Below are 27618 nucleotides of genomic sequence, written 5' to 3' on the forward strand. Positions count from 1 at the left end.
CTCGAGGGGCGGCGGTGTCGGTGGGTCCGGCGGGGAGGACAGGCGGGCGGCTCCCCGAGGCCTGGGGTGCATCGCCCCCTTCCCGGGGCGGATCACCCCCTTACTGGGAGGACACAAACCTCCAGGGGCTTTTCTTGCTCCCACCCGGGACCCTGCAGGGGTTTTTGGTGCATTGTTTGGGGTGCTGTTGGCTGGGGAGGGGGTTTGTTCGTGGGGCACGCAGGGATCCCCTTGGTTCGTGTGCAGGGCTCAGCGTTCACTGGCGAGCTGGGCGGCCTGGCAGCGCCAGGTGGGGTTCGAGAGGTGACTTGAATGATAAATCCTGTGGCAGAAATGTGTTGGGCGGTGCTCTCGTGCCTCACACGCGCGTTGGCTGCCAGGAATGAGATCCGGCTGGAGCTGGGACGGACAGGAACAGCCGTGGGTGAACTTGGGTGGTGGGCAGGGCTTGCCTCTGCCGCTGCCAGATTCCTGGGAGCCAGGAGAGTGCCGGGAGGGATTTCTCTTCGGTAATCCTCCTTGTAGGATTTTTACAGTGTCTGTGTCTCGGGATTTTTCATCAATGGATGTTCCATAGTGTAAAATGTTAAATCATGAGTGGTGCTGGGGTTGGTAACTGTCTGCTCAGTGGCTGTCGCTGATTTCCTCCCAAAGTATCAGTGTGGGAGCACAAAACCCAGGGTGGGTACAATCGGCTTTTTGTTACCACAGGTCACTGTGTGACACCATTCCTTCTGTACACTGACCGTGCCATTCCAGATGGGTTTCCTAAAAATCAGAGCACCCTCCCCTGCCGTCCCTGTCCCCTCCCTACCTTGGGGCACCAGCAGTGAGCTCGTTCAGCTGTGGCAGTGCAGCTTTGAGCCGAAAAGAACCGGAGAGGCAAACGGTGCATCCCGCCGGTGGGAGGGAGGGAGCCAGACCTCTTTACAAAGTGCTGCTCTGCAGTGGGTGAGGTTAATTAACCTCCCTGTAATTACCAGACTTCATTCCATCACCATCAGTGTGCCTGGCCCTCTCCAGGCCTGGGAAGTGTGTCCTGTCTGAGCAGTGCTGGCTGGCCCTGCCACTGATATTCCCCTTTCCTGATATTGAGGTTTTCTGCTGTTTCCCCTTTTCTCCTCGGTGCTGAGTTCCCTTCTGAGCACCTGTGGGGCTCCCATGTCCCTCCAGTCCAGGGCTGTCCCTGTCACACCACAGCCTGTTCCTTCTCTGCCACAGCTGAGTTGAGCCTCATTTGCAGTTTCTAGCTCAGTTTGATTTTTCTGCCATTCCTGTAAAACATTTTTATCTCTTGAACCCTCAGACTTTGTAATTACTCTTTGTAGTCTGTTCTTTTAATTTTTTTTTATTTTTAGACTCTGTGCTTATTTCTGTATTGTATTGACTTTTGAAACAGTCTTTTATTTGCTGAATTTGGGGCTTTTCTTGCCAAGTCTCTTCTCCTAGTTCCATACACAAATTACAGGGGATTTTTTTTTGTTTACTTGTTTGTATTTCACAAACCTTATTAAAATAAGGTGACATCTCAGGTGACATCTGCTGTCATGTCCATGGTTCTTCAGTCCTGATCATGTCTTGCACTAGTGGGTTTATTCAGATGTCACCATTTCTAATCAAGAAACTTAAAACTGAGTTCTGTTTCTGTCCAGTTCTTCTCTTTAAACCAGACAGAATCTGCCTCGCTTGTATTTTCCATGGTTACTTTTTCTCTGTATTTACTAAACTGCAAACCAACATTATTTTTTGTTTGTTGGAAATACTTGGTGGTGGCCGCTGAGCTCTGGGACCCCCCATCAGTGGTGTTTGGCTCTCCCATGTTCCGCTGAGCAAATGCCAATTGGCTCCAACACATTGAGCATCTTTAAGTAACAAGTTTAAGCAGGGAAAAAACCACCTGCAGAAGCACAGCTGGAGAGAGAGAGGAGTGAGAAGCTGTGAGAGGAACAGCTCTGCAGGCTCAGTGGAGAAGGAGGGGCAGGAGCTGCTTCAGCCACCAGGGCTGAGATTCCCCTGAGATTCTGTGGTGAGACCATGGTGAGGCAGCTGTGCCCCTGGAGATCCATGCTGGAGCAGATTCACCTGCAGCCCCTGGAGGAGCTGCTGCTGGAGCAGCACTGCCACTTCTAAGTCGTGTTTAATGTTCCAGGCAGGTCAGGGGGACCGGAGTGTCCCTGCTGGTGGGAGGTGATGGTCTGTCAGTACCCCCACAGTGCTCTCAGCTCTCGACTGGCCCTGACCTACGATTTATCCCATGTAATTTATTCCCTTTAGTGAGCTTGCTGTGGAGGTGGCACTGAGTTGCTTCCCTGTGGCCTTGCTCAGGAAGAGAGAGGATGCTGGGCAGGAGGATTCAGGAGCAAAGATCCCCAATGGCCTCCTTGGTGTGGGCAGGGCCGTGGCACCTGCACAGCCACTGCTGTGAAGCCCAGGTGTGTGTGAGAGCTGTTGGTGTGCAAAGTGACCAGGCACGGTGTGACTGTGTCATCCCAGGGAAACCAGAGTTGTGTGTGTTTGACAAGCAGATTTGGGGTGAAAAGCTGTATTCCTGAGCTGACTGCCGGGTGTGCAGGTCTTTTGTAGCTGGTGCTTTTCCTGTCTGACTGGTTTGAAGCAGCCAACTCTATTCCAAGTCTGAGGAATCTCTTTTCACTTACTAGGAAGAAGATCTCCTGAACGATGTGTGCAGGGAGGTCGTGGAGAGGTGGTCTGACTCTCAGGTTGTTGATGCCAAAGAGGAGAAAGAAGGTAGAGTGCTGTGCCTTGGGGTGCTGTGCCCTGGTCCTCAGTGTGGGTGACCTTCAGGGCCTTACCACAACGGGAACTTTGTGTTTGTCCTGGGAGGAGTTCAACCAATGCTGCCCACGTGGCTGCAGGTCTGGCCTGCCTCTTGTTTCCATTGCTGCTCAGTCCTGTTTCACCTGGAATGGGGATGAGCAGTTTCACTTTGGGCTGCCCCAGCATTTGCTGCTCTTTGGGTTCATCATCCTGCAAGGGGAAAGTGTTTTTTGTTTGTTTTCTTGTTTCTGGGGTTTTTGTTTGTTTGAGTTTTTGGCCTTCTGTTGTTTTTTGGTTTGGCATTGGAGTTTTTTGTGGTGTGTGGTTTTGTTTGTTTTGGTTTGTTTGTTTTGGTTTGTTTGTTTGTCTGGGGGTTTTCTTGTTTTTTGGGTTTTTTTTCTATAGGATTTTTTTTTTTCTGATGAGATGGTCATTAAGCTGCAACCCAAACCATTCTGTGGTTTTTTCAGAAACCTCCTTTCCCAGCACATCCAGGGCTGTCTCTCTTTAGTGCTCGCACTGCAGCTGTTATGGTATAGAAACCTGTGCTGCTTCTGTTTATGCTGGTCTGGAAAGCAGCTGATTTGTACAACTGCAGCTGCCCCTGTGGAGAGCAGGGCTGTCCCTGCTGCTGCTGCTCACCCCACTCACGCATCCGTATTTCCTCTTCCAACATTTTCCCTTCCAACTCTCCTTTTTTTCCAGAAATGCTTGTTGGGGGAAGCTCTGTGAGGCTGCTGATCAACTGTCACTGCTCCTTCCCCAGCCACAGTGGATACAGTCCCACTGTTTCTGTGTCCCCTCCCTGAATCCATCCCTTGTCCTCAGCTGGGAGCCAAGACCTCGCCTTGTCCTTGTTCACTGGGGAGGTTTGTCCTGGTCCCTGTGCAGGGCTCTGGCTGCAGTGGAGCCGTGTGCTGGCAGGAATTGTGCTTCAAGCACGGATCAGTGACATTGCAGTGGCACCAGAGACTGCGACAATGGAACATCCCTTTGGGCTAAATTCTGCTTTTTGTTTGCTTTGCATTTTCTTCTTGCCTCTGGTTGCCAACAGCACATTGTCAGTGCCCAGAGTCACCCAGGAATGGCTCTGGCAGCAAGTCCCTCATCACTGGATCAGCCCCAGCATCCCCCTCTCCTCACCCCCTGCATGGACACAGTAGCTCCACCACGCAGCAGCTCAATGGCTTTCCCCAAAAATCGTGGAAGTCTTTTCTTGGCCTGACCTTGCCTTTGGCTGGGGACAGGGAGAAGTTAATGCTGTTCCATGCATTAAATAAAATAAATTCCTCTTGGGGCAAGTGACTGGGATTTCTGGAGCTGCTGCTGGCCTCTTCCTGCTGCTGCTGGCCTCCTCCTGCTGCTGCCAGTACTCACCCGCAGGGATTTTTCTTGTCATAAAAAGGCAGCACAGTGTGTCTGGGTTCATGGAATTCCAGGGTGTAATTATTTCACTGGGGTTCCATAAAAGGATAAATCCCCACTGAAGTGTGTATCTATTCAGAATAACAAGAGTCCTGAGGATAAGTGATTTAAAAAAAAAAAAAAAAAAAAAAAAAAAAAAGGTGTGTCAAAACTCAGATGTCATTTTAGGAAATGGGCAGCAGAATTTCAGTGTTAAAAGGTAAATCAGCTGTTGGTTTCTCTTGGTTGGAAAGAGAGGGAGAGCATGGAACTGATCCCTCACTTCAGGTTTCCAGAATTTCTCTTTGATGGGGGTTAAGTACATACTAAAATAAACTTATTAAGCTGCTTTGAAGCAGAAGAGAATGTGATTTGGAGTCAAATGGATTTTCATTAGCCAGAGCCTGACCGATTCAGTTCCATTGTGAAACTTCCCTTACTGCAGGAATAACAGTGTTTGCTCCAGGAATAACAGTGTCTGGTGGTGGCTGGGCACAGAACAGGAACTCCCCCTCAAAGGGAGAAGCCGGTGTCACGTCAGGATGTCAGCCCCCTGCTGGCCTTAGCCAGCCCTGTGGTGGCTCCTCAGCAGCTCCATCTCTCCCAGATCCCAGTTGGAATTTCCCAAAGCAGCTGGCTTTGACAGCACCACTTGGGAAGAGCTCGGGGGGTGTTTTTGGGTGAGACCTCTCCCTTTGGGTGGGTGCATTTCCCCCGGGACAATGTCCCTGCAGGACACGGGCAGTGGCCGTGGGTGGAGCTGCAGAGGGAGGAGGCAGCGAGTGACACCATGGGCTTGGTGGCCGTATCTGTGGCCTGGGCTGACACTGTCACTCCTCTCCTGCCAGATGAGGTTCAGGCCATCGCCAGCATGATGGAGAAGCAGGCCAGGATCGTGGTGAAGCCCAAGGAGGTGTCCCAGGAGGAGAAGCAGAGGAAGGCTGCGCTCCTGGCCCAGTATGCCAACGTGACCGACGAGGAGGAATATCCTTTTCCTGCACTGCTCAAGGCTCGGGCTGTGAAGGGCAATACCTGTTCTAAACCTGAAACAACAACGCCCTCCCAGCTTTGCAGGGTCTGGTGGGGAGAGCTGGGGAATCTTTGCAGTCTTCCTTCACAATAAAATAACTTCCATGGACAAAGCATGGAAGCTCCTCATTTGTGGAGGGCTGTGAGCAGATGCTCCTGGGAGGGCGTTTGTCCCATCAACACGTGCCTGTGATGCTTTGCCCAGCCCAGGTGTGTGGCAGGAGAGCAGTGAATGCCCCCATCCCTCAGCAGTTGGTGCTGAGTTTCTCTCCTGCTTTCCCAGGAGAAATCTGCTGAAATAATCCTTTACCGAGAGATTGTATGGAGTGGGAGGGTTAGAAGTTAACTCTTTGTGGTGCTGAAGAACGAGCTCTTCCCTGCCCAGCAGAGTGAATCGTAGGGAACTGCATCTGGCCCTGGAGCAGCAGGAGCTGAGGGTGGGAGTTGTGCCTACCTGGTCTGTGAGAGTCCAGCTGCTTCTTCCTGGCTTTATAAGGTTGTTATTTGAGGTGTTTTGAGTGAAGTGTGGCTGTAGAGAGGCACAAGTTCATTACTGGTGTCTTTGTTTCCTTAATTCTCTCACTGGTGGGGATGAACAGGATGGATTGACAACAGCAGTAAATATTGCATCAGAAAAATGTATCCTTTGAATTCCTGGTGACTCAGGCTGTTAGGCAGGCAGGCAACCTCCACGGTGAGTTTCCCATCCTTCTCTCCCTGTGCTGGTCTCCCTCTTTCTTCAGGGCCAGCTTTTAAGCCTAGGGGTTGGTTTTTCTCTCTGTGCACCCTGACCTTGCTCACAGTGACACTGACAGGTCCATGTGCTCTGTGTGCAGCGCTCACACCAACCCTGCCATTCATTTTCCTCTCCTCCCCTCCTTCCCTCTTCCACCTTCTTGCAGCTTCACAAGAACATTCTTATTGACAAGGACAATGCTGCCAGAACATCAGGTTAACGTTAACTGGTGTCCAGAGAGGGAAATCGTGTCAAGAATGAAGCTTGTCAGGCCTTGGTGCAGCTGAACACTCAGGTTGGGCAGGACCAAGGGGCCCGTGTCTGTCTCAGAACTGGGACCCTCCTTGAGCTCCCAGCTGGCAAATTTAAGATGGAAGCAGGTTGCTTCACATAATTAAATATGAAACATAAATTATTCTTGTCCCTACTTTAGGGACACACACGTACATACATGTATGGATGTGTTCAGACATGCCACATGCAGCTGCAGTGAATCCACTCGAGGCTGTACCCTGTGTGTTTTCTTCCTTTCAGGTTTGTAGAGGTTTGACACGTATTTTACACATCAGTCTTAAGAACCAGTAGGTAACCTCATTTTTCTAGGAAAAAAACATAGTCATTAAGGTTGGAAAAGCCCTCTGAGATCGAGTCCAACCATTCCCCCAGCAATGCCAAGGCCACCACTGACCCCTGTCCCCAAGTGCCATATCTGCACAGCTTTTAAATCCCTCCAAGGATGGGGACTCCACCACTGCCCTGGGGTATCCTGTGCCAGTGCCTGACCCTGTCCATGAAGTAGTTTTCCCAATATCCAACCTAAACCTTCCCCGGCATAACTTGAGGCTGTTTCCTCTTGTCCTGTCCCTTGTTCTCTGGGAGCAGAGCCTGACCCCCACCTGGCTGCCCCCTCCTGTCAGGGAGTTGTGCACAGCCAGAGGGTGCCCCCCTGAGCCTCCTTTTCTCCAGGCTGAGCCACCGAGCTCCCTCAGCTGCTCCTCATCAGTCTTGTGCTCCACACCCTTCCTTCTCCAGGAGCGGGTGTCTTTTCAACCTGACTTTTCTATCTGGAAAAGCAATCAGAGATTCCTTCTCCTTTCTGCAGTCCTGATTCCCCAGTTCCTTACCTGCCCGGTGAGGAGGTAGGGAGTCAGAAGGTGAGGGGAGAGGTAGAACAAACTTCCAGTGTGCCACAGACACCGTCTCCCGTGGCCTCAGCCAGAACGTTGTCAGCCCTTATCCCACCACAGCGCTGTTCCGAAACACCAATGTGGAGGATGTCCTGAACGCCAGGAAGCTGGAGAGGGAGCTGCTGCGGGATGAGTTCCAGAAGAAGAAAGAGCAGGATAAACTGCAGCGGGAGAAGGACAAGCTGGCCAAGCAGGAGCGGAAGGAGAAGGAGAAGAAACGAACACAGAAGGGCGAGCGGAAGCGGTAGCTGGTGATTTCCAGTTGGACTCTCAAAGGATAAAAATTAATTCTGAATATGGTGTGTGTTTAAAAAGCAAGAATTCTGGGCACGTGGCTGGGAGTGGTTCTTGGGAAGTGTTGCCTTTCTTTCTCTTTTTTTTTTGTTTTGTTATATAGCAGAACAGAATCTCTGAGCAGCTCCCGGCCTCAGTGTGTCCTGTGCTTGTGGTGTCAGTGTCCCAGTTGGTGCTCGTGGCCAGTGTCTGTACCAAAGAAGGGTGATTATGTCTGTGTTGTTAAATTGATCCATTTTTACTTCTGACCACCTGGGAGCAGAGCATGGTGTAGGAGCATTCCCTGCACTGGCCGTGGTTTGAGCTGAGCCCATCCTGCCCTGAGCCGGGACACACTGCCCCAGGGCACACATGGATTCATTTACACAAGCCTTGAAAACGTCTTTGCAAATCCCTGTGTTTGCACTGCCAAGGACAACGCTCCGGCCCTGCTTGGGCTGGGCCGCAGCAGAGGAGTGAGATGTGTGAAACAGAGATGAGCTGCAGCGGTGTGACCGCATCCCCCGTGGCTGTGGGTGAGGGAAACACCGCCCGGGCCGGAGCATTGGCCTCAGCAGCAGCAGCAAACCACACTCCTCATGCAGTTCTAAGACTCCAGATAGCTGTAAAATGGTGCTCCCCGATGTTCTGTGGGGTGAACATGGACTGTTATTTACATGGCTGTTGCCAGGGTGAAGCTCTGAAGCTTGTTTGGCACAAGCAGGGTGAGCCAGGGATGCCTGTTGCTCTCCTTGGGCACAGCTGCCATCAGGAACTGCAGTGCTCCTCCTGCCCTAAAGGGCTCGTCCTGCTGCTCCAGCCTTTTTTGTGATGGTGTTGCCCACCTGGGGAAGGAGAACACTAATCCTGTGAACTGAGGGGGAAGGAGGGGCTGCGAGAGGAACGGGTGTGCCTGGGCTCTGCGCTGCATCTGCTCCAGGTGCCCGTTTGCTGTGAGGTGACCTGTGCTGAACTCCTGTGCTCCAGCACTCCCAGGGTGCCCAACCCAACGCCTGCTTTCAGCACTGCTCTGGCTCCAGGGCCAGGTCTCCCTCTCAAGCTGCTGCTGCGTGTGAGTCTCCAACTGCTTTGTCTTTGGACTTGAATAATAAATCTTGTTTGGCCAAGAAGTGGGTTCCTCTGAGTGATGGTGCCATCCATGATGGCAGTGCTGGTGGTGTGTCCCGTGTCCTTGCTGGCCACTTGCCCAGCAGCACCATTTCTGAAGGCTCACCTGTTGCTGCCTTGGTGCAGATTCGACTTCATTCACGCCTTGTTTCCCAGGGCTGTAGTGCCCCCTCTCCTGGGAGCTCACCCAGCTGTGCTACTCCCCAGGGCTCTCTTCCCAGCCTGGCCTGGATCTGCCTGTGACAGATCCTGGCTGGAGCATTGTATTTCAGGTGGCTCAGGCAGCTGCCAGGGTGTGGGACTGTGGTGGAACAGGGCAGGGGACAGTTGTTGAGGGAGGGGGGTGTCACTTAGCCCCAGTACCATGGGCCAGCTCTCACTTCCTCTAGTGCCCTGGAGCCCTTTGCACCAGCCCTGGGCTGGGGCTGGGCAAGGCACTGGCTCTGCCTGGGCCCAAGGCAGCCCTGGCCACCCACAGGGCTCAGGAGGCTGGCGTGGGCGATCTCCCCTCCCGCTGGCACCCCACTTGCTCTGGCAGCAGCTGCTGCCCATCCTTGTCAGCTGATGTGGCTTTTCCCGGAGCTCTGTGACTGCCCAGCCCTTGGCTTCCACGGAAAATGCAAGCTGAGGGCTGGAGCTGCCCACCAGCACGGGCACAGCCCACCTCAGCCTGTCACGGCTTCCTGAGAGCTTTGGTTGTGAGGCTCCAGGGAAGGGCAGCATTCACCTCCTCGGGAGAGGAGGCACTGAGCCACTCTGCCCACTGCTGTGCTCCAGAGCCTGTCCAGAAACAACAGGCTACACGTGTGCACATTCCATAGGAGTCTGTATGGATGTGAGAAGGGCACAGTCACACACACAGACGGTGGCAACTGGCTCCCACAGCCCTGCGGATCCCTCTGCAGGTGCCACTGTCCCCTGCACTCCCAGCCAGGCACAGGGCTGGGCTGTTGTGTTTGTCTGGCCAAACCTTGCTCTGCCACTGGGAAAGGCCCTGTCAGGAGCAAGGGAAGTCCAGCCCTTTGGCTTCCAGTAGCTGTCCTGGGGCAGAGTGGAACCATGGCCACAAGCAGCACCATAGCAGCAGCCAGTGGTGCTGTACACCTGAAGTGAGCTGATGCTTCCCAGCCCATGAGGCTGCAGGGCTGTGCCCACCCCACGGTACTGCCCCTGACCCCAGGACTGTGGGCCCACCCCTTCCCATGCCAGTAGTTTGTGCCATGGATCAGGTGCTCAGGCAGGCAGCAACTCGGCCTCTGGAGCTCCAAGCGCTGCCGCTCCATTCAGGACAGTTATTTACAGAGCAGGAATACTCTGAACTCACCCCTAAGATTCCCAGAATTGCTGCATCAGCCTTCCCTGGCAATGCAGAGCTTGGAGACAATGAGACATTTGCAGGGAAGAAACATTTCCTACTCTGGCTCCCCTTGGTGTGTCTGATGCTACGGTCATGGCTCTCTCCAGAGGGATTTCAGGATCCCCTTTGCTTTATCCTGAACACAATTCCTTCATGGACTGAACGCCTCCCCCCGGTACTGGCTGAGGCTCTGGGAGCCCAGCCTGGAAACACACTTGCAGAACAAAAGCTCTTCAACAAAAATGAATTTATTTCTTATAGACAACTCCAGTCAGCAGTCAGTTTTGCTTTAACATCAACACAGCCTGGGTCAAACTGAACAACCCCCAGTGCAGTGACTCTTATGAAGCTGTGCTCGTTCTGCCCCGCTCACCCGGCAGCGCTTCTGCCATTGCCGTGATCACACCCCACCTTCTGCTGAGCCTTCCCCAGCCCTTTCCGCACATCATCTAACGACAATTTATCTGATGCCATCACCCCTTCTGCACATCAGCATTCCCAGCAGCAGGAGGAACAGAGCCATGTCAGTACCACGGTGTGCAGGCATGGTCAGCTCAGTAACTTTAACCCACTGGTTGTGGGTTTCCCAGGGTCACTCTGTCCCAAGCACCAGCACCGGGTGCTGGTGAATCCATCACTCCTGCTCCTAAAGACTGAGAGCTGCAAGCAAACACCAGTGCTGGGAGCTGGCCAAATGCAGAAGGGAACTAAGAAGTCTAGAAGTCGACAATCAAATTTCAAACCAAACTAGTAACTTTAAGAGAATCCAAATTTCAGAACTTGGCACTACCTTTTCTGAAGTTAAATTAAAAACAATGCTCATTATTGAAGCTCCTTCACAGCTCTGCAGGACAATCCTGTCTGCCTGTCGTAGTTTGATTATGCTTAAATACTTTACAACAGTAGTTCCTTTGTTCCCAAGAGCATTCCAAATATCTGAACACATTCACTAAATTCATGGTTTCACACAGCAATTCTGCTCTACTGGTAATTTAGTGGAACCTGGTGCATATTGCCTTTCCCAAACGTAGACTTTAAAATCTCAAATTCATAAATATTTGTATTTTAAATATCTAGTTTTACATGAATATTGGGTATTCCTAGCCTTTTCTCTTCTTGTTTCCAGGTTTTAGTTCAATAAGGAAACCATTTTACATCACAATCTGATCTGACACCAACCTCATACCCTGTCACACCAGTCTTTAAGAATCATTATTTAAAAACTTATTTCCTAAAGCAAAACTAAAAGGAGTTGTGGGGAGAGTTGGACACCAGGCTGCACCTGCAGGAGTTAAATAATATCTTGGCTGTTAATGAATTAGTCTGATTATTTCTTTAAGTTAACATTCACCAGTTTCGCTTTACAACATTCTGACCATGCCCGTCACGTTAACAGCTTAACCTGAGAGCCCTTAAGGCAAATCCCACTTCTCATCAAGACATAGCTTTAAATATGAACTTTAGCAGTTGAAACTTTGAAGTAACTAAAAAGAACCAAAAATTATAAGGAACTCATATCTCCTTTCTCATACACACTGCGGAGCAGGTCCGTGCACGGCCCCAGGGCTCCCTCTGCACCCCCTTCCCTGGGCCCTCGTGGGGCCGCAGCTGCAGCCGGGGGGGTCTCTGCTCGTTTCTCTTCAGGCGCTGTCCCCTCCTGAGGGAGCCTCTCCCGAGCGCGTTTTCCAGCGGAGGGCTTTGGCAGGGTCACCTGGAGCGCGCACCACAGCACGGTGCGGACCTTGCGTGTGGCCAGGCACAGGGCTCGGATCGCCGCAGCCAGAGCCAGCACCACTGCGGGAGGGAGGAAAGGCCCTTTAGTCCTGGAGCACTGCCGGGGCTTCCCTCACCCCACACCTCAGGTCCCCTTAGTGTCTGACCTTGTCTGGCCCTTTACAAGTTTATAAAAGCTGGATCTGAATTTCTCTGCCCTCACACAGTGAGGCAGGTGAGTGGCTTTTAGGTTCCTGAGCTTGTTACAGCAACCTTCCTGCTGCAGCTGCACACCCGGGCTAGGGTGCTCCATGCACACACGCACACACACTGATGGCACCTGGGCCCTCCCCTTCTGGGTCACAGGGGGTCCTTCACCTGTCCTGCCAAGAAATCCTTACCATGGGTGAAGAAACAGCTCGTTTGAGGCATTGGATTCAAGCACACAGGTCATGTTCTGTGAATGGCTGTTGAACCACAGAGGTGTAAAGAGTCACCAGGGCTGTGGTCCTGCTATTCTGGCACAGGGTGCCCAGAGAAGCTGTGGATGCCCATCCCTGGAAGTGTCCAAGGCCAGGCTGGACGTGGCTTGGAGCAGCCTGGGACAGTGGAAGTTCCCTGCCCATGGCAGGGGTGGAACTGGATGGGCTTTAAGGTCCCTTCCCACCCAAACTATCCTGTGATTCTGTAACAGATGCTTAATATCAGATCAGATGGAATAGAAAGGTGCTGTGGAAACAGGGTTGGGCTAGGGAAGACCTGCTCCCAAAAAACCCAAACAGCTTCAGGCCTTTCCCTCGAGGTTTTGCCCGACACAGCAAATACAGATACTGCCTCCAATAATTTACTGTTCAAAAAAGTCCTCCCCAGTCGCTGCTCCAGGCTCAACACCCCGAGACAGTGATGGGAGGCAGAGGACCAAGCAGAACCCTCCCAGGTAAGTAATCAGATCCCATTGTGCAGAGCCTCCTCTCCTCTGTCAGCAGCTGCACCAGGCTCTGTTCCAAGGACCTCACAGATCTGGTAGTGTCAGGTAAAGCCAATTATTTTCATGGGCTTCAACACTCAAAAACCCCCCTTCACCTTAACAAGTCCCATAATCTTCAGTCAAGGTAGAGAGAAACAAGAATGATGGGGAACAGGTGAAAAGAAAAAAATGCTGCAGTGTACCTTCCAAGGTAAACTTGAGAATTACAGAACTGCACGATGGGACACCCCAAAGAAGTAAAATAATCCCTGTAGTAAAATAATCAGACGTAGAAAGAAAGGCAGAAGAGATCAGAAGATTCAGAAATGTAAGACAGCTTCTGACACAAGGCAGGAGGTCAGGGAGCAGGAGTTTACCCTGACTCCCACCTCAGAGACAAGGGATCCTGCCATTCTGGCTGTGCACTGGTGAAAGATTAAGCTGAATATTTGGCTTATTTGGGACACCATTAAGAATGAAAACATTCTGCCCAATGTATTTTTGTGCATCCATCCAAAATATGATTTGTAATTGTGCCAGTCTATGACAGAAGATGCTTGAAGAGGAAATCCATTTGTAACCCAAGGGCATCTCGGTCACTTTGGGCAGATTCAGCATGGAGATACCAAGGAAGTTCTAGACAAAGATAGAGTTGGAAGGTTCATAGTAACAGGAATATGAAGGACAGGGAGAAGCAAGAGGCAATACCTTAGTAACATCTTCAATCCCTGAATGTGTTATCAAAAAAACCCACTAATTTTTATATTCCTTGCTAGTTTATTAATTGAATAAACACCTCCAAATTGATTTAAGCTATTTATCTCTAAACCCCAGTTTTAGTGTCTCCTCAAACCCTCATTGAAACCCCACCCAGTCTGCATTTGGCAAAGATCTAACACTGAAAAATAAATTAAAACTTGAATTACAACCCCCCTCACTTATTTTGTACAGCCTTGCAACACATGTTCAACTTCCCAGCTACCTGATAAATGTACATAAGCACAGCTTGTACCTCTCTCATCCTGGCACCTGGGAGGGCCGTGCCGCTGGCGACTCGAAGCATTTACAATTTCATCCTTCCTCCGTGCCTGCACCACTTGGATCGACTCCAGGTGTTTATCCAGTGCAGTGGAGATGTTTTCGTGGAGTGGAGAACTGCACAGGCGCTCCATCTTCCCCAGTAAAGTCACAACCTAAGGAACAATTCACACCTTACAGGAGCTCACACTGTACTCATCCACACTTACAGGAAAATTAACTAACTAGGGAGAACAGATTAATGATAATCATTACTTTCTTTTGAGAACAGTCCATGAAGTTACAGCTGAGTCAGTCTTAAGTTCTTACCTGGGATTTGTTGATCTCCAGACCCAAAGCTGGGTGTGCAAAGCACAACAGCAAAGCTACAACACCCCAATAAGGACCCCCAGCTTACTGGTTAATAACAGATCTGTACAGCTTAGAGACATCCATGAACAAAAGGTGGTTCCAGGACAACGTGCATTTCCCTGAATTCAGAACACTGGGGTCCTCCCTTCTCACAGCACTGCTGCAATTTCTGGGTGAAAACCCAGACAGGCCCCTTGTGCTGTGCAGGGCAGCCTGGGCCAGTAGCAGTCACAGCTGGACTGGGAAAGGGAAAGCTGCTGTGCAATCACACATGTGGGCTGACTTTTGGGATGAACACTAAGGGAGCTGAGAATAAACATTCAGAAGTAATTCAGGTTCGTTTAGTCCACTGAAAATCTGAATCTATGTTGTCTTATCTTACACCAGTCACATCCCTTGTGGGTTTCCCTGTGGTGAGGGCTTCTCAGCCACAGTCACATAATGCTGAGAACCTGGTTACTGGTCTGCAGAGAGAGAGAAAACTAAAAATCCCCAAACTGGGATGTTCCTCCAGCCATGGCTACACTTAATGTCTTAAAGTAATGCATGTGACTGTCAAGAGGATTTAACCAGGTGCTCCAACTACAAAGAGTTAATCCCAGATTCAGCCAACTCAGCTTCCACTCAAACCTTTGTACCAGGATTCCTCTCTGGCCATCCCCAACTTTCTGATGTTAGAATCCAGGTTTAACAGCCCTGCTCTGCTGTTGAACATCCTTAAAAGTACTTTTCAGTTGCTACCTAACAAGGGTTGGAAGTTCTATAACCCTGAAGTTTGGTTCCTCAAATGGCTGGAGAGGCTTAAACCCTATTTTGGAGGCAGTTTTAAAGTACAGAACAAGGGCAGGCAAACCTTCTAAACATGGAAAGTAAGGCTGTTCTTTTGGGATTCATAGAGCAGTTCAAAACGTGTACAGTAAGCCCATCCACGTCTTTCAGTTCATCCCTCAGCTGGATGAACAGCACCAGGCACCTTCTGCAGACAGCTCTGTGGATTGTTCCTCCTGTGTGAGGCAGGTAGGACAGGCTGCTGCTTCCCCCTGCTGCTGAGTGGCTGGGCCCAGCACTGCTGCTGCCTCCAAACCCAACATTTCCCAGAACCCTTTCACCTCACAGCCCCTGGCAGGGACAGGTTGGTTTCTGCTTCTCCTCAGCCTGCAGCACTGGCACCATGCTCTGCTCTCTGGGCCTCGGGAGGGCCACAGCAGCCCCTCACCATTCTGATGGCAGAGTTTGTGCTCTCTCCTCCTTTCAGCTGTCACCTCTCTATGGACTCTAGGGCTGCCACCAGCACTGCAGTTTGCCCACAGAGCTCAGCAGATCCCAGTTTCCCTTGCCCTACTGGTTATGGCTCTCTGGATTAAACAGCAAACTGGTAACAGAAACTCAGGCTGAAGATGTATCAAATAATCATTCTGCATTAAAACATACCAGACTCTCAAGCAAATGTATGTGTCAACAACTTCCAAACATTAACTAAACCAGTTTGTTCCACAAGTACCTCCTCCAACACCGTGTCTCCAAATCCACAGTGAACATTTCCTTGCTGAACTGCTCTGAATGCAGCACCCCTGAGAGCTGTGCACAGGCCCCAGGACTGGATGCTGCAGCACGTACACGCTCCTGCACCAGAACCACGTCCTCCTGGCACATGGGAATGTAACCGTGAGCCTCAGCCCCTCTGTGGCTCCCTGGAAACAGCACCCTGGAGCTGCAGAAGCTCTAACACAGACTGATGAAATGTTATTCCCAGCACAGCATTGAAGAACAAAGCTATTTTGGGAAAAGCTGCTCTGATCATCTTACCTATCTCACACTGTGCTCTAAGTTCTGTGGGATAAGTTTAATAGATTTTTTTTAGTCCTACAACTCACTCTGGCTTGTTCCCGTAGCTGATCCACAATTAAGCGATCAACCCTTGATGGATTTGATGTCAGCCTTGGAATTGGAATGTTGTTAGTACTGGAAACCTTCTTCCCTTGGAAATTCTTAGCAAGAGCTGATTCAGTCTGCAGGAAAACAAAAGAACAACTCCCTCAGAATGTACATGCAGAGTGTGCTTCATTACAGAAACAAGAAAAAATATCAGATTCAACTTCTTCCCATCAGGGTTTTGGAGTTTTTTAAAGGAGACAATGAGGATTCAGGCATTTGGGATTTAACCCTTTGGTGAGACAATCACCTGCTTTAAGTGAACAACTGCTTTACTCAAAGCAGTTCAACTAAAGCAATCGTGCCAACACACCGTGTTCCAGCAGTGCTATGTCTGCTCACTCTGACTACAGCCTGTACTGGTTTTGCCTGGAAATAAAATGGAGGCAAGTCAGAATTACAGGGAAAAAAAATGACCAAACAGATGTGGCTCTCACACATAAGGTTAAAATAAAACTGTTTCAGTCAGCAATTACCCTAATTTTTGTACAGATTAAACTACAGAAAGACTTCTTCCTAAGCACCCTGGTCTAGTGGAAGGTGTCCCTGCCCATGGCAGGTGGGTGGAACTGGATGGTCTTTAAGGCCCCTTCCATGGGGCCTTCCATGATTCCAAACCATTCCATGATTCTTTATTTTATTTAGCCATCAGAAAATTATTTTGAAAACTGTTTGCAAGATTCCAAATTTCCATCTCTCTCATCCGCTTGTTATGACACTCTGAAACACCCATAACAATTAGGAATTAGCGAAATCTGATTTAAAATTGCAATTCTTGGACAGTTTCATAGTGATCCACTATTAACAAGAGCACGGAGTGCCAAGACAAGGGGGAATGGCTTCACACTGAGAGAGCAGGTTTAGACTAGGTATTAGAAAGAAATTGTTCCCTGTGAGGATGGTGAGGCCCTGGCACAGGGTGCCCAGAGCAGCTGTGGCTGCCCCAGCCCTAGAAGTGTCACAGGCCAGGTTGGATAGCGTTTGGGGCAACCTGGGGATAGTGGAAGGTGTCCCTGCCCATGGCAGGGGGTGGGACTGAGTAAGCTTTAAGGTCCCTTCCAATCCAAACCATTCTGGGATTCTATGATAAAGCTGAATTTCTCCCACCGTGGCCCCTGGCCATGCACACGGCAGCTTTTTCTGTTTCACTTTCCATGCACCCCAGACACCAGCTCCCCTCCTTAAGCTGGGCTCACTCTTCCTCAACCCCTCTATTCAAAGCAACCACTGGCTTTTGTCAGGAAACACTGTCAAAAAATCCCCGTTACCTCTTCTTGGAATTGGTTTCTTTGTGGGGGCTGGCACAGGAGAACTCCCAAAGGCCCCACTATTGCCAGGTGACATTTGGCCCAGCTTCCCCCACAGAGTCCCAGGTACTGAAATTCAAACCCCATCTCAACTGGTGAAATGAAGACAGGTTTTCCTACTGACCAAAAAAGGGAACTGCTTTTAGTAAGGCTTCACACAGCACTATCTGAGCCCCTTACTGTAAGGGTTTTAATTAAATGACCCTTCCTTCAGCTTCTGTTTTTGGGGAAAAAACCAAACCCCTTCAAATACACCTCAGGTTTAAACCTTCAGGGAAACAGGAGGTAGGAATTCAATGTAGCTCCTAAAAAATTGAATTGAAAGAATTAAAGATTAGTTCCAATTCAAAATATATTTACTGGATTTGCTTTCAAAGTTCCAGTGGCACTCTATTTATTGGATTAATAAAAAAGGTATAACACATCTTTGTTCCTCATGAACACATCCTCCCCAACCCTGGGACCAGAAAAGTGCCTGAATTCCTGCTTTTAGTGCAACGTTCCATACAACATTAGTTACACTCCCAGCCAGGCTACAAATCTCCACACCTTTAATTTTCTGTCCCAAAACACACAGAGAAACAAACTTCTAAATTTGAAGTCCCATCAAGCATTTCAACTCCTAACAGCAGAAATACCCATGATCTGTGACTGCACTGAGCAGGGTGAGATCTACATCAAATCTGTGATATTATTCTAGTTTGGTTTTCTTACCTTCTGTCTTTCTTTCTCCAAAGCTCTCCACTGCTCGTAACACTCTTCCAGTCTCACATGCAGCTCGCTGGCAGGCCCACTGTGGCTTTTCACCTGCTTTTGAAATCCAAATGCTGACATGAAACCGGAAAGGGCACTGTCACCGTACATCTTCTCCGTGAAGCAGGGGTAGAGGCGTTTGAGATCATCCTGGGAGAACAAGGTGTGAGGCTCCATCAGAGGCGCCACGGAGCGGCCCAAGACGTGAGGAGATCTCATGGGGAAGGTGCTGGGACCCAGCTGCCGGTTCCGCCTGAAGTCGCCCACCATGCAGTTGGGAATGCCTGGAGCCTGCAGGCAGCTCCCAGCACTGATGGCACTGGTGTCCCCGTTCCCTGTCCCGAGATGGAGCTGCCCCTGAGACTCCAGTAACTCCTGGTACATGTCCTGAAACACCCCATCTGCCTGGTTTTGCCCTTCCAGATCACAAAGCTCGCTCTGTGGCTTCAGCTGGAAACGCTGTTTGTTCAGACTGTCAATGATCCCCAACTGCTGAGCCAAGTAACTGTCACAGAATCCATTTGGCTGCTTCAGCTTCTTCTCACTGAGGTACTCGATGAGGTTCTCTTCCCCACCCCTAACCAGGGCTTCCATGCACGCAGCCGTCTGAGCTCGTTCTGCAGCGCTGTAGCCAAAGTCAAGGCCGGAGAGGAATGGGTTGTCTTGACAGTACTTGTGAAGTAAATTACTATTTAAAGGCAAATTTGAAGATGGCAACTGAAAAACATCATTAGAATGACGAGAGCTTTTTGGAAAGGCAGCTGACTGATTATTCATTTTCAACAAAGGACTTGGGTTCTGGAAGGGGCCAGAAGCCGTGGGTTTGGTTTGGATGTTCATCCATCCTGGCCTGGCACTAGAGCCTGCCGAGGGGACTGCTGCATTGGGCAACAGTGGGAGTGATTTATAGAATTCAGGATTCTGAAGATCGGCCTTGGAAAACTGCTGCTTTTCCACACCATTATTCCGTGCACAAGCTCCAAAAGATTTCAGTCCATATTCAAATTTTTGCCCAAAATCAGTGCTGAAGGAAGATTCGTTTGCAAGTTGTTTTTCTGATACAAGTCCTACAGACTTGGGAAACGTAAAGTCATGCTGATCTGAAATTGTATCTTCAAATTTTTTCTGAGTTCCTGATTTAACTTGAAATAATTTAGCATAGGGCTCTGCATCCAGAGGCAGTGCCTCAGGGGTTCCATTTACCAGCTTTCTATTTTCTTGGAGGCTACAAGTGGTGCTCTTGTTGGGCTTTGCTTTACCAGCATGAGAATATTCAGTGTACCTGGTATAATCTGTGTTCTCATTGTATCTGTGACACTGTGGAAGGAATGTTTCTGCCCGCTTTGGGTGCACCTGTGCATCTGCTCCTTTGGGACACACCTTCTCCCTTCCATAAGAATAAGCATCAGCTCCTGAGTCTTTGATTGCTTCTGAGTACCCAGCCTGGGCTGCAAAGGTGTTTTTCAGGTAGGGGTAGTTCTGATACACAGGTGTTGTCTTCATACTCTCATTAGCCTGCAAGTTGCAGCCGTTGGCACGATCGCTCCTGGCAGAGTACAAGCTCTGCTCTTCCAGGTCCACGCTGGCAAAGCCGCGGTAACAATTGTCTGCCTTCTGCTGTGCCACCAGAGTGGGACTCTGCAGGAACTGCTTATCAGCAGCAGGCATGGATTCACTGCTATAGAAACCCTGCTGTGGCACAGTTCCAACAACTGCCCTCCTGGTTTCTGGCAACAGGTCATGGGGGTCCATTCTGGTCGTGTTCACTGGCCACACTGACTTCAGGGGGGGAGGGCAACTCCTTGAAAAACAAGAAACATGGTTAGATACTGATCTGTGCTGCTGCTCTTCATTCCCAAACACAAAACAAGGTCTAAGAAACTAATTCTTCCCAAATGATTTCTCTCAAATGATTCCAAGATGTCTGACTTCAACTCCTACCCACTCCTGTCATCTTCAGTTTCCCTCACCTAGCTGAGAAAACCGATTCTGCCTTGTCTAAAACCACCACCACAGCTCAAGAGCTATGGACAGGCCTTCGAGCTGCAAGGGATGCGTACACACCAAATCCTGGTCCGTCAGTCCTGTCAGGAGATTTACTGTCTATCACCACTGAAATACTCCTGGTTCAACACCAAATTCAGGCACCCAGACTGCCCTCAGTCTTCCAAAGCCATGTCCCAGCACTCCAGAGAAAATGCTTCTCTCTCACCTCACTGGTGCCTTACACTGCTTCCTGCAGGTAAAGCCAGAGGCAGCATCCCAGCACACCTAGTTTCCTTCCACTAAGCAGCATGACTTAACACAGGACAATCGATCCCTGACTGCCAAGAAAAACTGTAAACAGACTAAGTAAACAGGAAATTGTGCTTGGAAGTGATTGCAGGCCAGATCTGGGAGTACTGAACCAGCCCTGCCTGTCCAAAGCAAAGGAATTACTGAGTTATCTTGTGGTATCAAAATCGACTCTGAAGTTTTCCCTCATTTCAGCCACATAACTCAGCACACATATAGAAATCACTGGAATTGTTTGGGAAGACAGAAAGGAAAAGCAGTGCCTGGCTTGGGAACCTGAGAGCTGGGCTCCCTGTCTTGTCTTAGACCTGGAAAAGGAAAAGACAGAGAGCTCTGTAAGTATCTCAGGGATGCTGGACCTGCACCCTTCTGTGCCATGTTATGACTATGGAATTGTCTCTTCTGGTGCAGGAACGTAGGCAAAATAAACCTGACATTTAGATACATGAATATTGCTAGGGTAGCACTAACAGCAAGAAACGTTAATTTTGCATGGAATTTTCTCCTTCCAGTTCAGGCAAATGTGAAGGAGTCTGTACTTTGTGTATTCTTTCTGTGAATTGACATTAATTAAGAAAGAAACCTGAAGTCTGAATTCAGTCTTGACTAAAATAAAAAAACAGACCAAGACATACAGCCAGGGGATTTATCTGAATACAGCATGTCCACAACACTTGTTAAGATCTTATTTAAAAAATGCCAATTAACAAGTTCTGTAAATATCAGAGAGCCAGAAGCTGCCATGCAATCTAGGTGCCTTGAGAAAAGCTTCCAAGTATCCCAAGCAAAACGTTGGAAGATCAGGGGAAGGGAGGGAAAGCTCAACAGAGCAGGAGGCCTGGCCAGAAGCAGACAAAGCTGACTCAGGAGCACAGCGAGATCAGAGAGGGGAGTTTCTGTCTCCTGCACCTCACTCACCCCTCAGCAAAGGACGGCTGTGGTTTGTCTTGTTCTTCCAAGATGTCTGACACGAGTCCATATAAATCAGTTTCACTGCCATAATCGTTCCTTTCGGGCTGAACCCTGAAAACCAATTGTGTATTAATAAAAACAATTCCTTCATTCAAAGTAATTCCTACGTTAAATTAAACAAAAATATATAACCCATCTACTCCTACACGCACACACTCCCTGTCAAGGATGACTACCTGGACTTCAGGTTAACCTGAGGAGCAGCAGGCTGCTTGGTGTCATCTGTACATGTAGACCAAGGGGGGTACAAAAGGGAAGGGTCCACGGGTGCAGAGTACTCTGATGTTGAAAGGGAAGAACTGTAGGCCTGAGGTAACTCCACATTTTCTTCATTCTGCATTTAATGTACAATAAAAACATTCATTTAATATGAAACACATCAAATTGTCATTTTGTCATTCTACATGGTCGTAACTGAGTTCTCTCTCAGAGGAACCAGCATATGAGAAGCAAGCAAGCCACACACTTGGAATACAACAATTTCAGGCCACGTTAATGTCTTTAAGAAGAATTCTCTAAATTTTTAAGCAGAATTCTCTGTCCCTTCCCTTGCTCTCTGTTGCAGATGGAAGCTGATGGTATCATTTTCACCTTTCATCCCTCTTTTGAATACAAACAGATGCTCTCAGGTGTGTTAAACAGGTGTTGCTTAAGGCTTATGGAAAGCTTTTGTATTTTTCATCCTGCTTGGCAATTGTTTTAAGAAGAAGGTGCTGGAGCTGCACATCACAATTTCTTTGTCACACAGCCTCGTGTTCTGTGCATCCTAAGCTGACCTTTGATGGAAACTGAGTAGGAGGCACCTCCCCAACCACCCACCAGTGATCACCAGAGACCCCCCAAAAAGGCCTAGGCAGGCATAGTAACAAGTACTGGTATTGGACTTGTAAGATGCTTTCTTTCGTATCCACTGGACACCAAAGTCAGAAACTGCATTTGAATGAGAGAATCCACAAATGGGGTGAAAGACTCAATTATGCTGGACTGTTTTACCACAGGGATTTAAGAAGAGCACAACGATTTTTGGAAAACAATGTAAAACTGTGTATCCTTGGAACTGGAATGGGAGGCATCACAAAAAGCATAGTGAAGAGATGTGAACCACAGTGTGCATTGACAGATCCAGCCTCAGCCTCCCCCAGGATAAGCCAAAAAAGGAACACACCAGGAAATTATTGGCAAATAGATTTCTCTCCATTGCCATGGCAGAATGCATATCAATACTTATTGGTAATAGTGGATACATTTCCTGGGGGCCTGAAGTTTTTCCCTGTCAAACCAACCAGGCTGAGGAGGTAGGTGAGGTACTACTGAAAGATCATTTATAGGCACAGGATACCCACAGGTGTGTCAGAAAACTGTCCTGGTTCTGGCCAGGACAGGGTTAATTTTTTGCACTAGGAAGGGGCACAGCCAGCACCCAGAAGTTATTTTACACCACCCAACCTCATTGCCTGGGGTGGGGGAAAGGGACTCTTCCAGGGAGAAGGGGATCTTTCCAGTGGAGAAAATGTGCTGGAGGGAGCCATCCAGTATTATTGGGAAATTTTTCCATGTGAATCATTTCTTGTACCCTCTATCATTAGTGTTGTTGCAGTTACCATTCCTTTTTTTCTCTCATTGCTGCTCCCAGTAATTTGCTCTTATCTCAACCTGTGATCTTTGCCTTCAGTGCCTCCAATTCTCCTCACCACTCTGCCACAGCAGGGAGGGGAAGGGGAAAGCAGGGGAGTGAGAGATGAGGGTGTTGTTTGAGAGTCTCAGAGGGAGAAGTGAATTGGGAAGTGCCATACCCAAACCATGACAGCCTTAGTGGCACCCAATAAACAAGTGTTGAGTTAACAACAGATCTGCCCAGAGTGGGCTGGAAACAAATCTGATCCAAGCATTTGTTGTATTGGGTATGGAGCACCAGGATCTGGGAAGATTGAACAGTACAGTGGACTGTTAAAAACCACACTGAAGCAGTAGGTAGTGGGACCTTCAAACATTGGGATCTACATTTAGCAAAGGCCAGCTGGTTAGTGAGCACCTGAGGCTCCACCAGTCGAGCTGGCCCTGCCCAGTCAAAACCTTCACGTACCACAGAATGAATAAAGGACAAAACAGTAAGCCTGGCATGTTGCCACCAGCACTACTGAGGGTCAGAATAACACCTAGATCCAGAGATAAGATCAGTCCTTCTGAAATCTATACAGGAGACCGTATCAGGGAGTCTCTTACAAACCACATTCCATGAATATCTGGGCCAAGAAACTAGTGTAATTATGTTATCTCTCCAGGGAAAGTTTTGTCCTCTATCAACAAGTACCTTCAATGCAGAAATCTGATTGAACTGGACCTTCCTGTTCATGACATCCAGGCAGCAGATTGGGTCTATCTAAGATCATGGAACACTGACCCACCAAAGGAACAGCGGAAAGGACCATACCAGGTTCATTTCACAACATACCCAGCCGTGAAACCTCAAGGACTAGAGCCATGGAACTTCAGGACTGAAGAAAACTACAGGACCAGATAAGTGAGAAACCACCTCCTCTGGACCTTTGAGACTGAAAAAACTAAAAAGTAACTTCATGAACTGTGCCTGGGAAGAAGGCCTGTCTTACATAGAACTTGAATGCCTTCAAGGGGTAGCAGCAATTCTAACTGCAGTAATTATTTTAGACAAACACAATTGCACAGACCAGGATTGCCAAGACAGTGCCAGATGTCAAACTTGCCACAATGTGGGTATAATTTTACATTGGTTAGGACTGTTACTGTGACATGTTTCCCTGAATTGCCTTAACCTTTCTGAATATGAAACTTATATAGGTAATCCTCTTGTTCTTTCTTGCCCAGTCAAAGACTGTAACAAGAAACCAATTGTACAATGGTTTAAGGAGGATGAAAGAGAATTTAAATTATTAATGAATGTTACAACTAGATGGGAATCTGACAACACACACTCTCTAAAATTTCCTTTGATGCTTAAGGAGGATGAAGGTAAATATCATTGCTGAGCTATAGGAGATAAAGTAGTAGCAGGCGGCCACTGGACACAAGTAAAGGTAAAAGGAAACCCCTTACCATTAACACCTCCCAAAGAGTCTCAAACGTGGGAAATCAGCCCGTGCGTAGTGAAGGAGGTAGGGAAACAACAATTACTACTTCACATTGATTATACCTAAAACTATAGTACATGACAGTCATGCTGTTATTGCTCTAGACCTGATCAATAATGGAACCCCAATGTATCCAACAGGACAGAGAGTAGAGGCCCATTAAGAAAGAAGCAGATGACAAACCACAGGTGTCAGCACCTGCATAGCACAGAAACAACAACAGTTGAAGGAAATACAATTGAAATTCAAGATTTTTGCCTAGGTATGGAATAGAACATCTGTAATTTTGAAATTCCACCAGTGATTAATATAAAAACGATACTTAGATACATGGGTAAAAGGTAGGTATGCTTTAGTACTCCTTGTGAAGACCTAGAAATAGATAATCAATTAAATCACATTCTAATTTTTGTGTTTGTAAATTTACCCAGATCACAGGCTGTGATTTTAACTATTCAACCCAGTAGGTTCCTTTGAACTAATAAAAACCCACTACAGCTTAATTTCAACTATACAACCTACCCCTATGAGTATGAGCCCTATGCTAGTAGGGAAATTGCTACAGTGTAAAAATTTGCAAGGGCTGTTAAAAGAAGCTAAAAAGAGTAGCAGAAACACTTTATTACTACCCATCATGACACCAAAGAAACCCATCAGGTAATGGAACGAGCGAAGAAAGATGGAGATCACCACAGGTGGGATATTTTATTTAAGGCTGCATAAGCTCAGTGAGTGCATTAGGCAGGCAGGAACGGTGGATTAGACAGGCAGGTTTATGCAAACTTTAGTGTCTAAATTCTCTCGCTTTTTACTCCTTGGTGTGCTTGATTTGCGGAAAACTTCCCCCTTGCACCCTGCACAGAATAAACAATGTCTCCTTTCTCAACCTGACCTTTTGTATATGTTTAGAGAGCTCTTAAAACCGGCAACAATGTTAGCCTAAAACACCTGCTCCAGTTTCTACTGGTTGATCCCTGACAGGAGTTAGGAGTTAGAGCCCCTTTCTCCCCATCATTACAGGGTATTAAGGTACTGAAGAAGACTTACAGCCAATTCTTTTCTCGAGAAAAGGCATTATATCCTGATTAAGTGAAAAGGAACATCTCCCTGTTTGGTTTAAACCCAATATGCCCTCTTAGTGCTTAGTAAGTGAAACAATAAATGGTGTTTTTGCAGGGTTAAATGTTAAAGACACACAATACACTCCTCTGTGGAGCAGAGTAGTCTGACAAAATACCAAGTCCTGGATGGAGGAAGTAGCAAGGCTGGTCTTGAAGGTACTGGGAATGAATTTTCATTTGAGTCTTTTACCTCAGTGAAAGTTTATGGCTATGATAGGCAAAAATTCCAAGAGAGCTGACATATTTAACTGTCCTGGCACTTTTTGTTGATCAGACTAAGAACTGGTTCATGTGAACACTTGGACTACAGAAATATCTGAGGCAATAGCTAAGGTTCTCCTTCTTACCCACTTTCCAGTTTTCCTAAAAGAGTTGTTTGCTCTTCACTTTGCCTACAATTGTTTATGCTAACAGAACAGCTACCATGAACATTTCACCAGAATAATGGTGAAATACCATTTTAACAAACACCCCCTACAGCTTCATCAGTGACTGCATTAGAAAAGCCACTGTCCTCTCTGATGAAAGTTACAGCAATGAAGATTTATTACAGTTAAATCAAACACTGGGATTTATGTTCACCAGTATAAGCAATCACTTCAGAAACATGTTCTGACCATTTTGTTCACAAGCAACCCGAACTCTTACAGAGCTATAAAAATAATTGAAAACCAACTGAACCTGTGATTTGTAGCAGCCATAGAGCAAGGAAGAGCCCGGCAGGGTGGTGCTGAACACGTCCGTGGGCCTCCCACCCGCTTCCGCACTGCCCCAGCCGTGGCCACCGCCTCGGAACGCCACGTTGGGCTGTGGGGACACGGAAAACGACAGGGACATCGTTACACACAGTCATAATTACACACAGAGACATAATTATAAACAGAGCTGACAGTTGTGGATTTTATACCAATGTTAACTTCTTCAACACTTCTAACTTACTGGTGGATTCTGTTCCATCTGAGTTGTCAAGGATTTGGTTCTATATATAGATGTAAAACACTTTCATATTTACCCTTAAGGAAAAGCTGAACCTACCAAAGCACAAGAAACTCCAAAGGTGTTCAGAGACAGAGGAGGTGCAGACCAAGAGGAAACCTGCACTCTCCCTCTTTCCACCAGCTGAGCTTCCCAACATCAGAGCCACCACAGAGAAACATCAAACACAGAAGCAGAAGAATGCTCACAGAATCATGGCATGGTTTGGATGAGACCTTAAAGCTCATCCAGTTCCAAACCCTGCCATGGGCAGGGAACCCTTCCTCCAACAGCAGAAGAGGAGTTATTCAGCCTTCCACACATTCCTGGACACCCCTTGTCCTTCCATCACTGCTCCCACTACGCTGTTTAAGTTACATGAAGGCATGGATGTGCATTTCCAGACGTCAGGAGCTGGAAATTTCCTACAATACACACCCTGGGAGCTGTGGTGGAAATCTGCTCTGCTCTGTAACTATGGGAGAAACATCTCCAACTGGAGAGACGCTCCTCCAAGTGCCAGAAATCAGAGACCAGCAGGAGTAAGGAATGAGAACAAACAAAAACTGAGGGCTCTTCTCCTCTTCTCCCAAGGATGAGGCACACAAGGAAAAACTAAACTGGCTAGCTAAAAACCCCTTTAGCCAACAAACAGAAAAGTGAAGTTATTGGCATAATATTACCATAGCAGGTCATTTGGAATGATGAGTAACTTCAGAAAGGTCAATCCCAGGATTAGGGTTCTGAATAAGCTCTGTCCTCTAAAAACACATCTTTCTACAGTTCCCTGAGGATGCACCAAACCTATGCAACCTATAGCGTGATCTTCATTGTAGCTCACACCACTGTTACACCCAAGTATTTTTCAGGTACATTTTCCAAATAAGTGAACACACTGAGTTATTGTGGAGCTCAGCTCTATGTCCTAAGCTTATTGCGCCATGTTTTCCCCTCAGAGATCGCCGTTCACAGGGACACTGACACTCACATAGTTTGTGATCCCACAGAACAAGGGTGAACCTGTAGGGCCCGAGGCAGCCCTAAGACACCTCCAAACCCACACTTTTCACCATTTTCCCCAAACAAGTGTTTTTCTGGACGCTGAGGGATATTTTCCCCACAGGCCTGAGGTCAATATCTGCTCCCACACGGGAGGGCGCCGGGGCCCGGAGGGGGTAGCGGGGCTCGGACAGCC

The 27618-nt window shown here is 48.2% G+C and overlaps 2 protein-coding genes across 2 annotated transcripts in view; one reads left to right on the forward strand and one right to left on the reverse strand.

The window, feature by feature from the left end:
• The first annotated feature begins 2372 nt into the window (after window positions 1–2372).
• On the forward strand, window positions 2373–8537 carry CCDC43 (coiled-coil domain containing 43). The gene is made up of 5 exons (XM_008641679.1): window positions 2373–2432; window positions 2661–2748; window positions 5031–5166; window positions 5795–5850; window positions 7195–8537. Exons 1-5 carry the CDS (start codon window positions 2373–2375, stop codon window positions 7380–7382), a joined length of 528 nt encoding a protein of 175 aa, XP_008639901.1. The 3' UTR covers window positions 7383–8537.
• Window positions 8538–10122: 1585 nt separating this feature from the next.
• MEIOC (meiosis specific with coiled-coil domain) overlaps window positions 10123–27618 on the reverse strand; it is a gene marked incomplete at its 5' end in the record, with an annotated part of 21296 nt that continues 3800 nt past the window's right edge. Inside the window, 7 exons of the mRNA XM_008641680.2 lie at window positions 10123–11686; window positions 13585–13765; window positions 15836–15970; window positions 17915–19754; window positions 21167–21271; window positions 21397–21554; window positions 26130–26255. Of these exons, the coding sequence (XP_008639902.2) occupies window positions 11394–11686; window positions 13585–13765; window positions 15836–15970; window positions 17915–19754; window positions 21167–21271; window positions 21397–21554; window positions 26130–26255 (2838 nt within the window). The remainder of the gene's footprint in view (window positions 11687–13584; window positions 13766–15835; window positions 15971–17914; window positions 19755–21166; window positions 21272–21396; window positions 21555–26129; window positions 26256–27618) is intronic.

This window comes from Corvus brachyrhynchos, unplaced genomic scaffold (assembly GCF_000691975.1).
Source record: "Corvus brachyrhynchos isolate BGI_N302 unplaced genomic scaffold, ASM69197v1 scaffold479, whole genome shotgun sequence".
Classification (NCBI taxonomy): Eukaryota; Metazoa; Chordata; class Aves; order Passeriformes; family Corvidae; genus Corvus; species Corvus brachyrhynchos.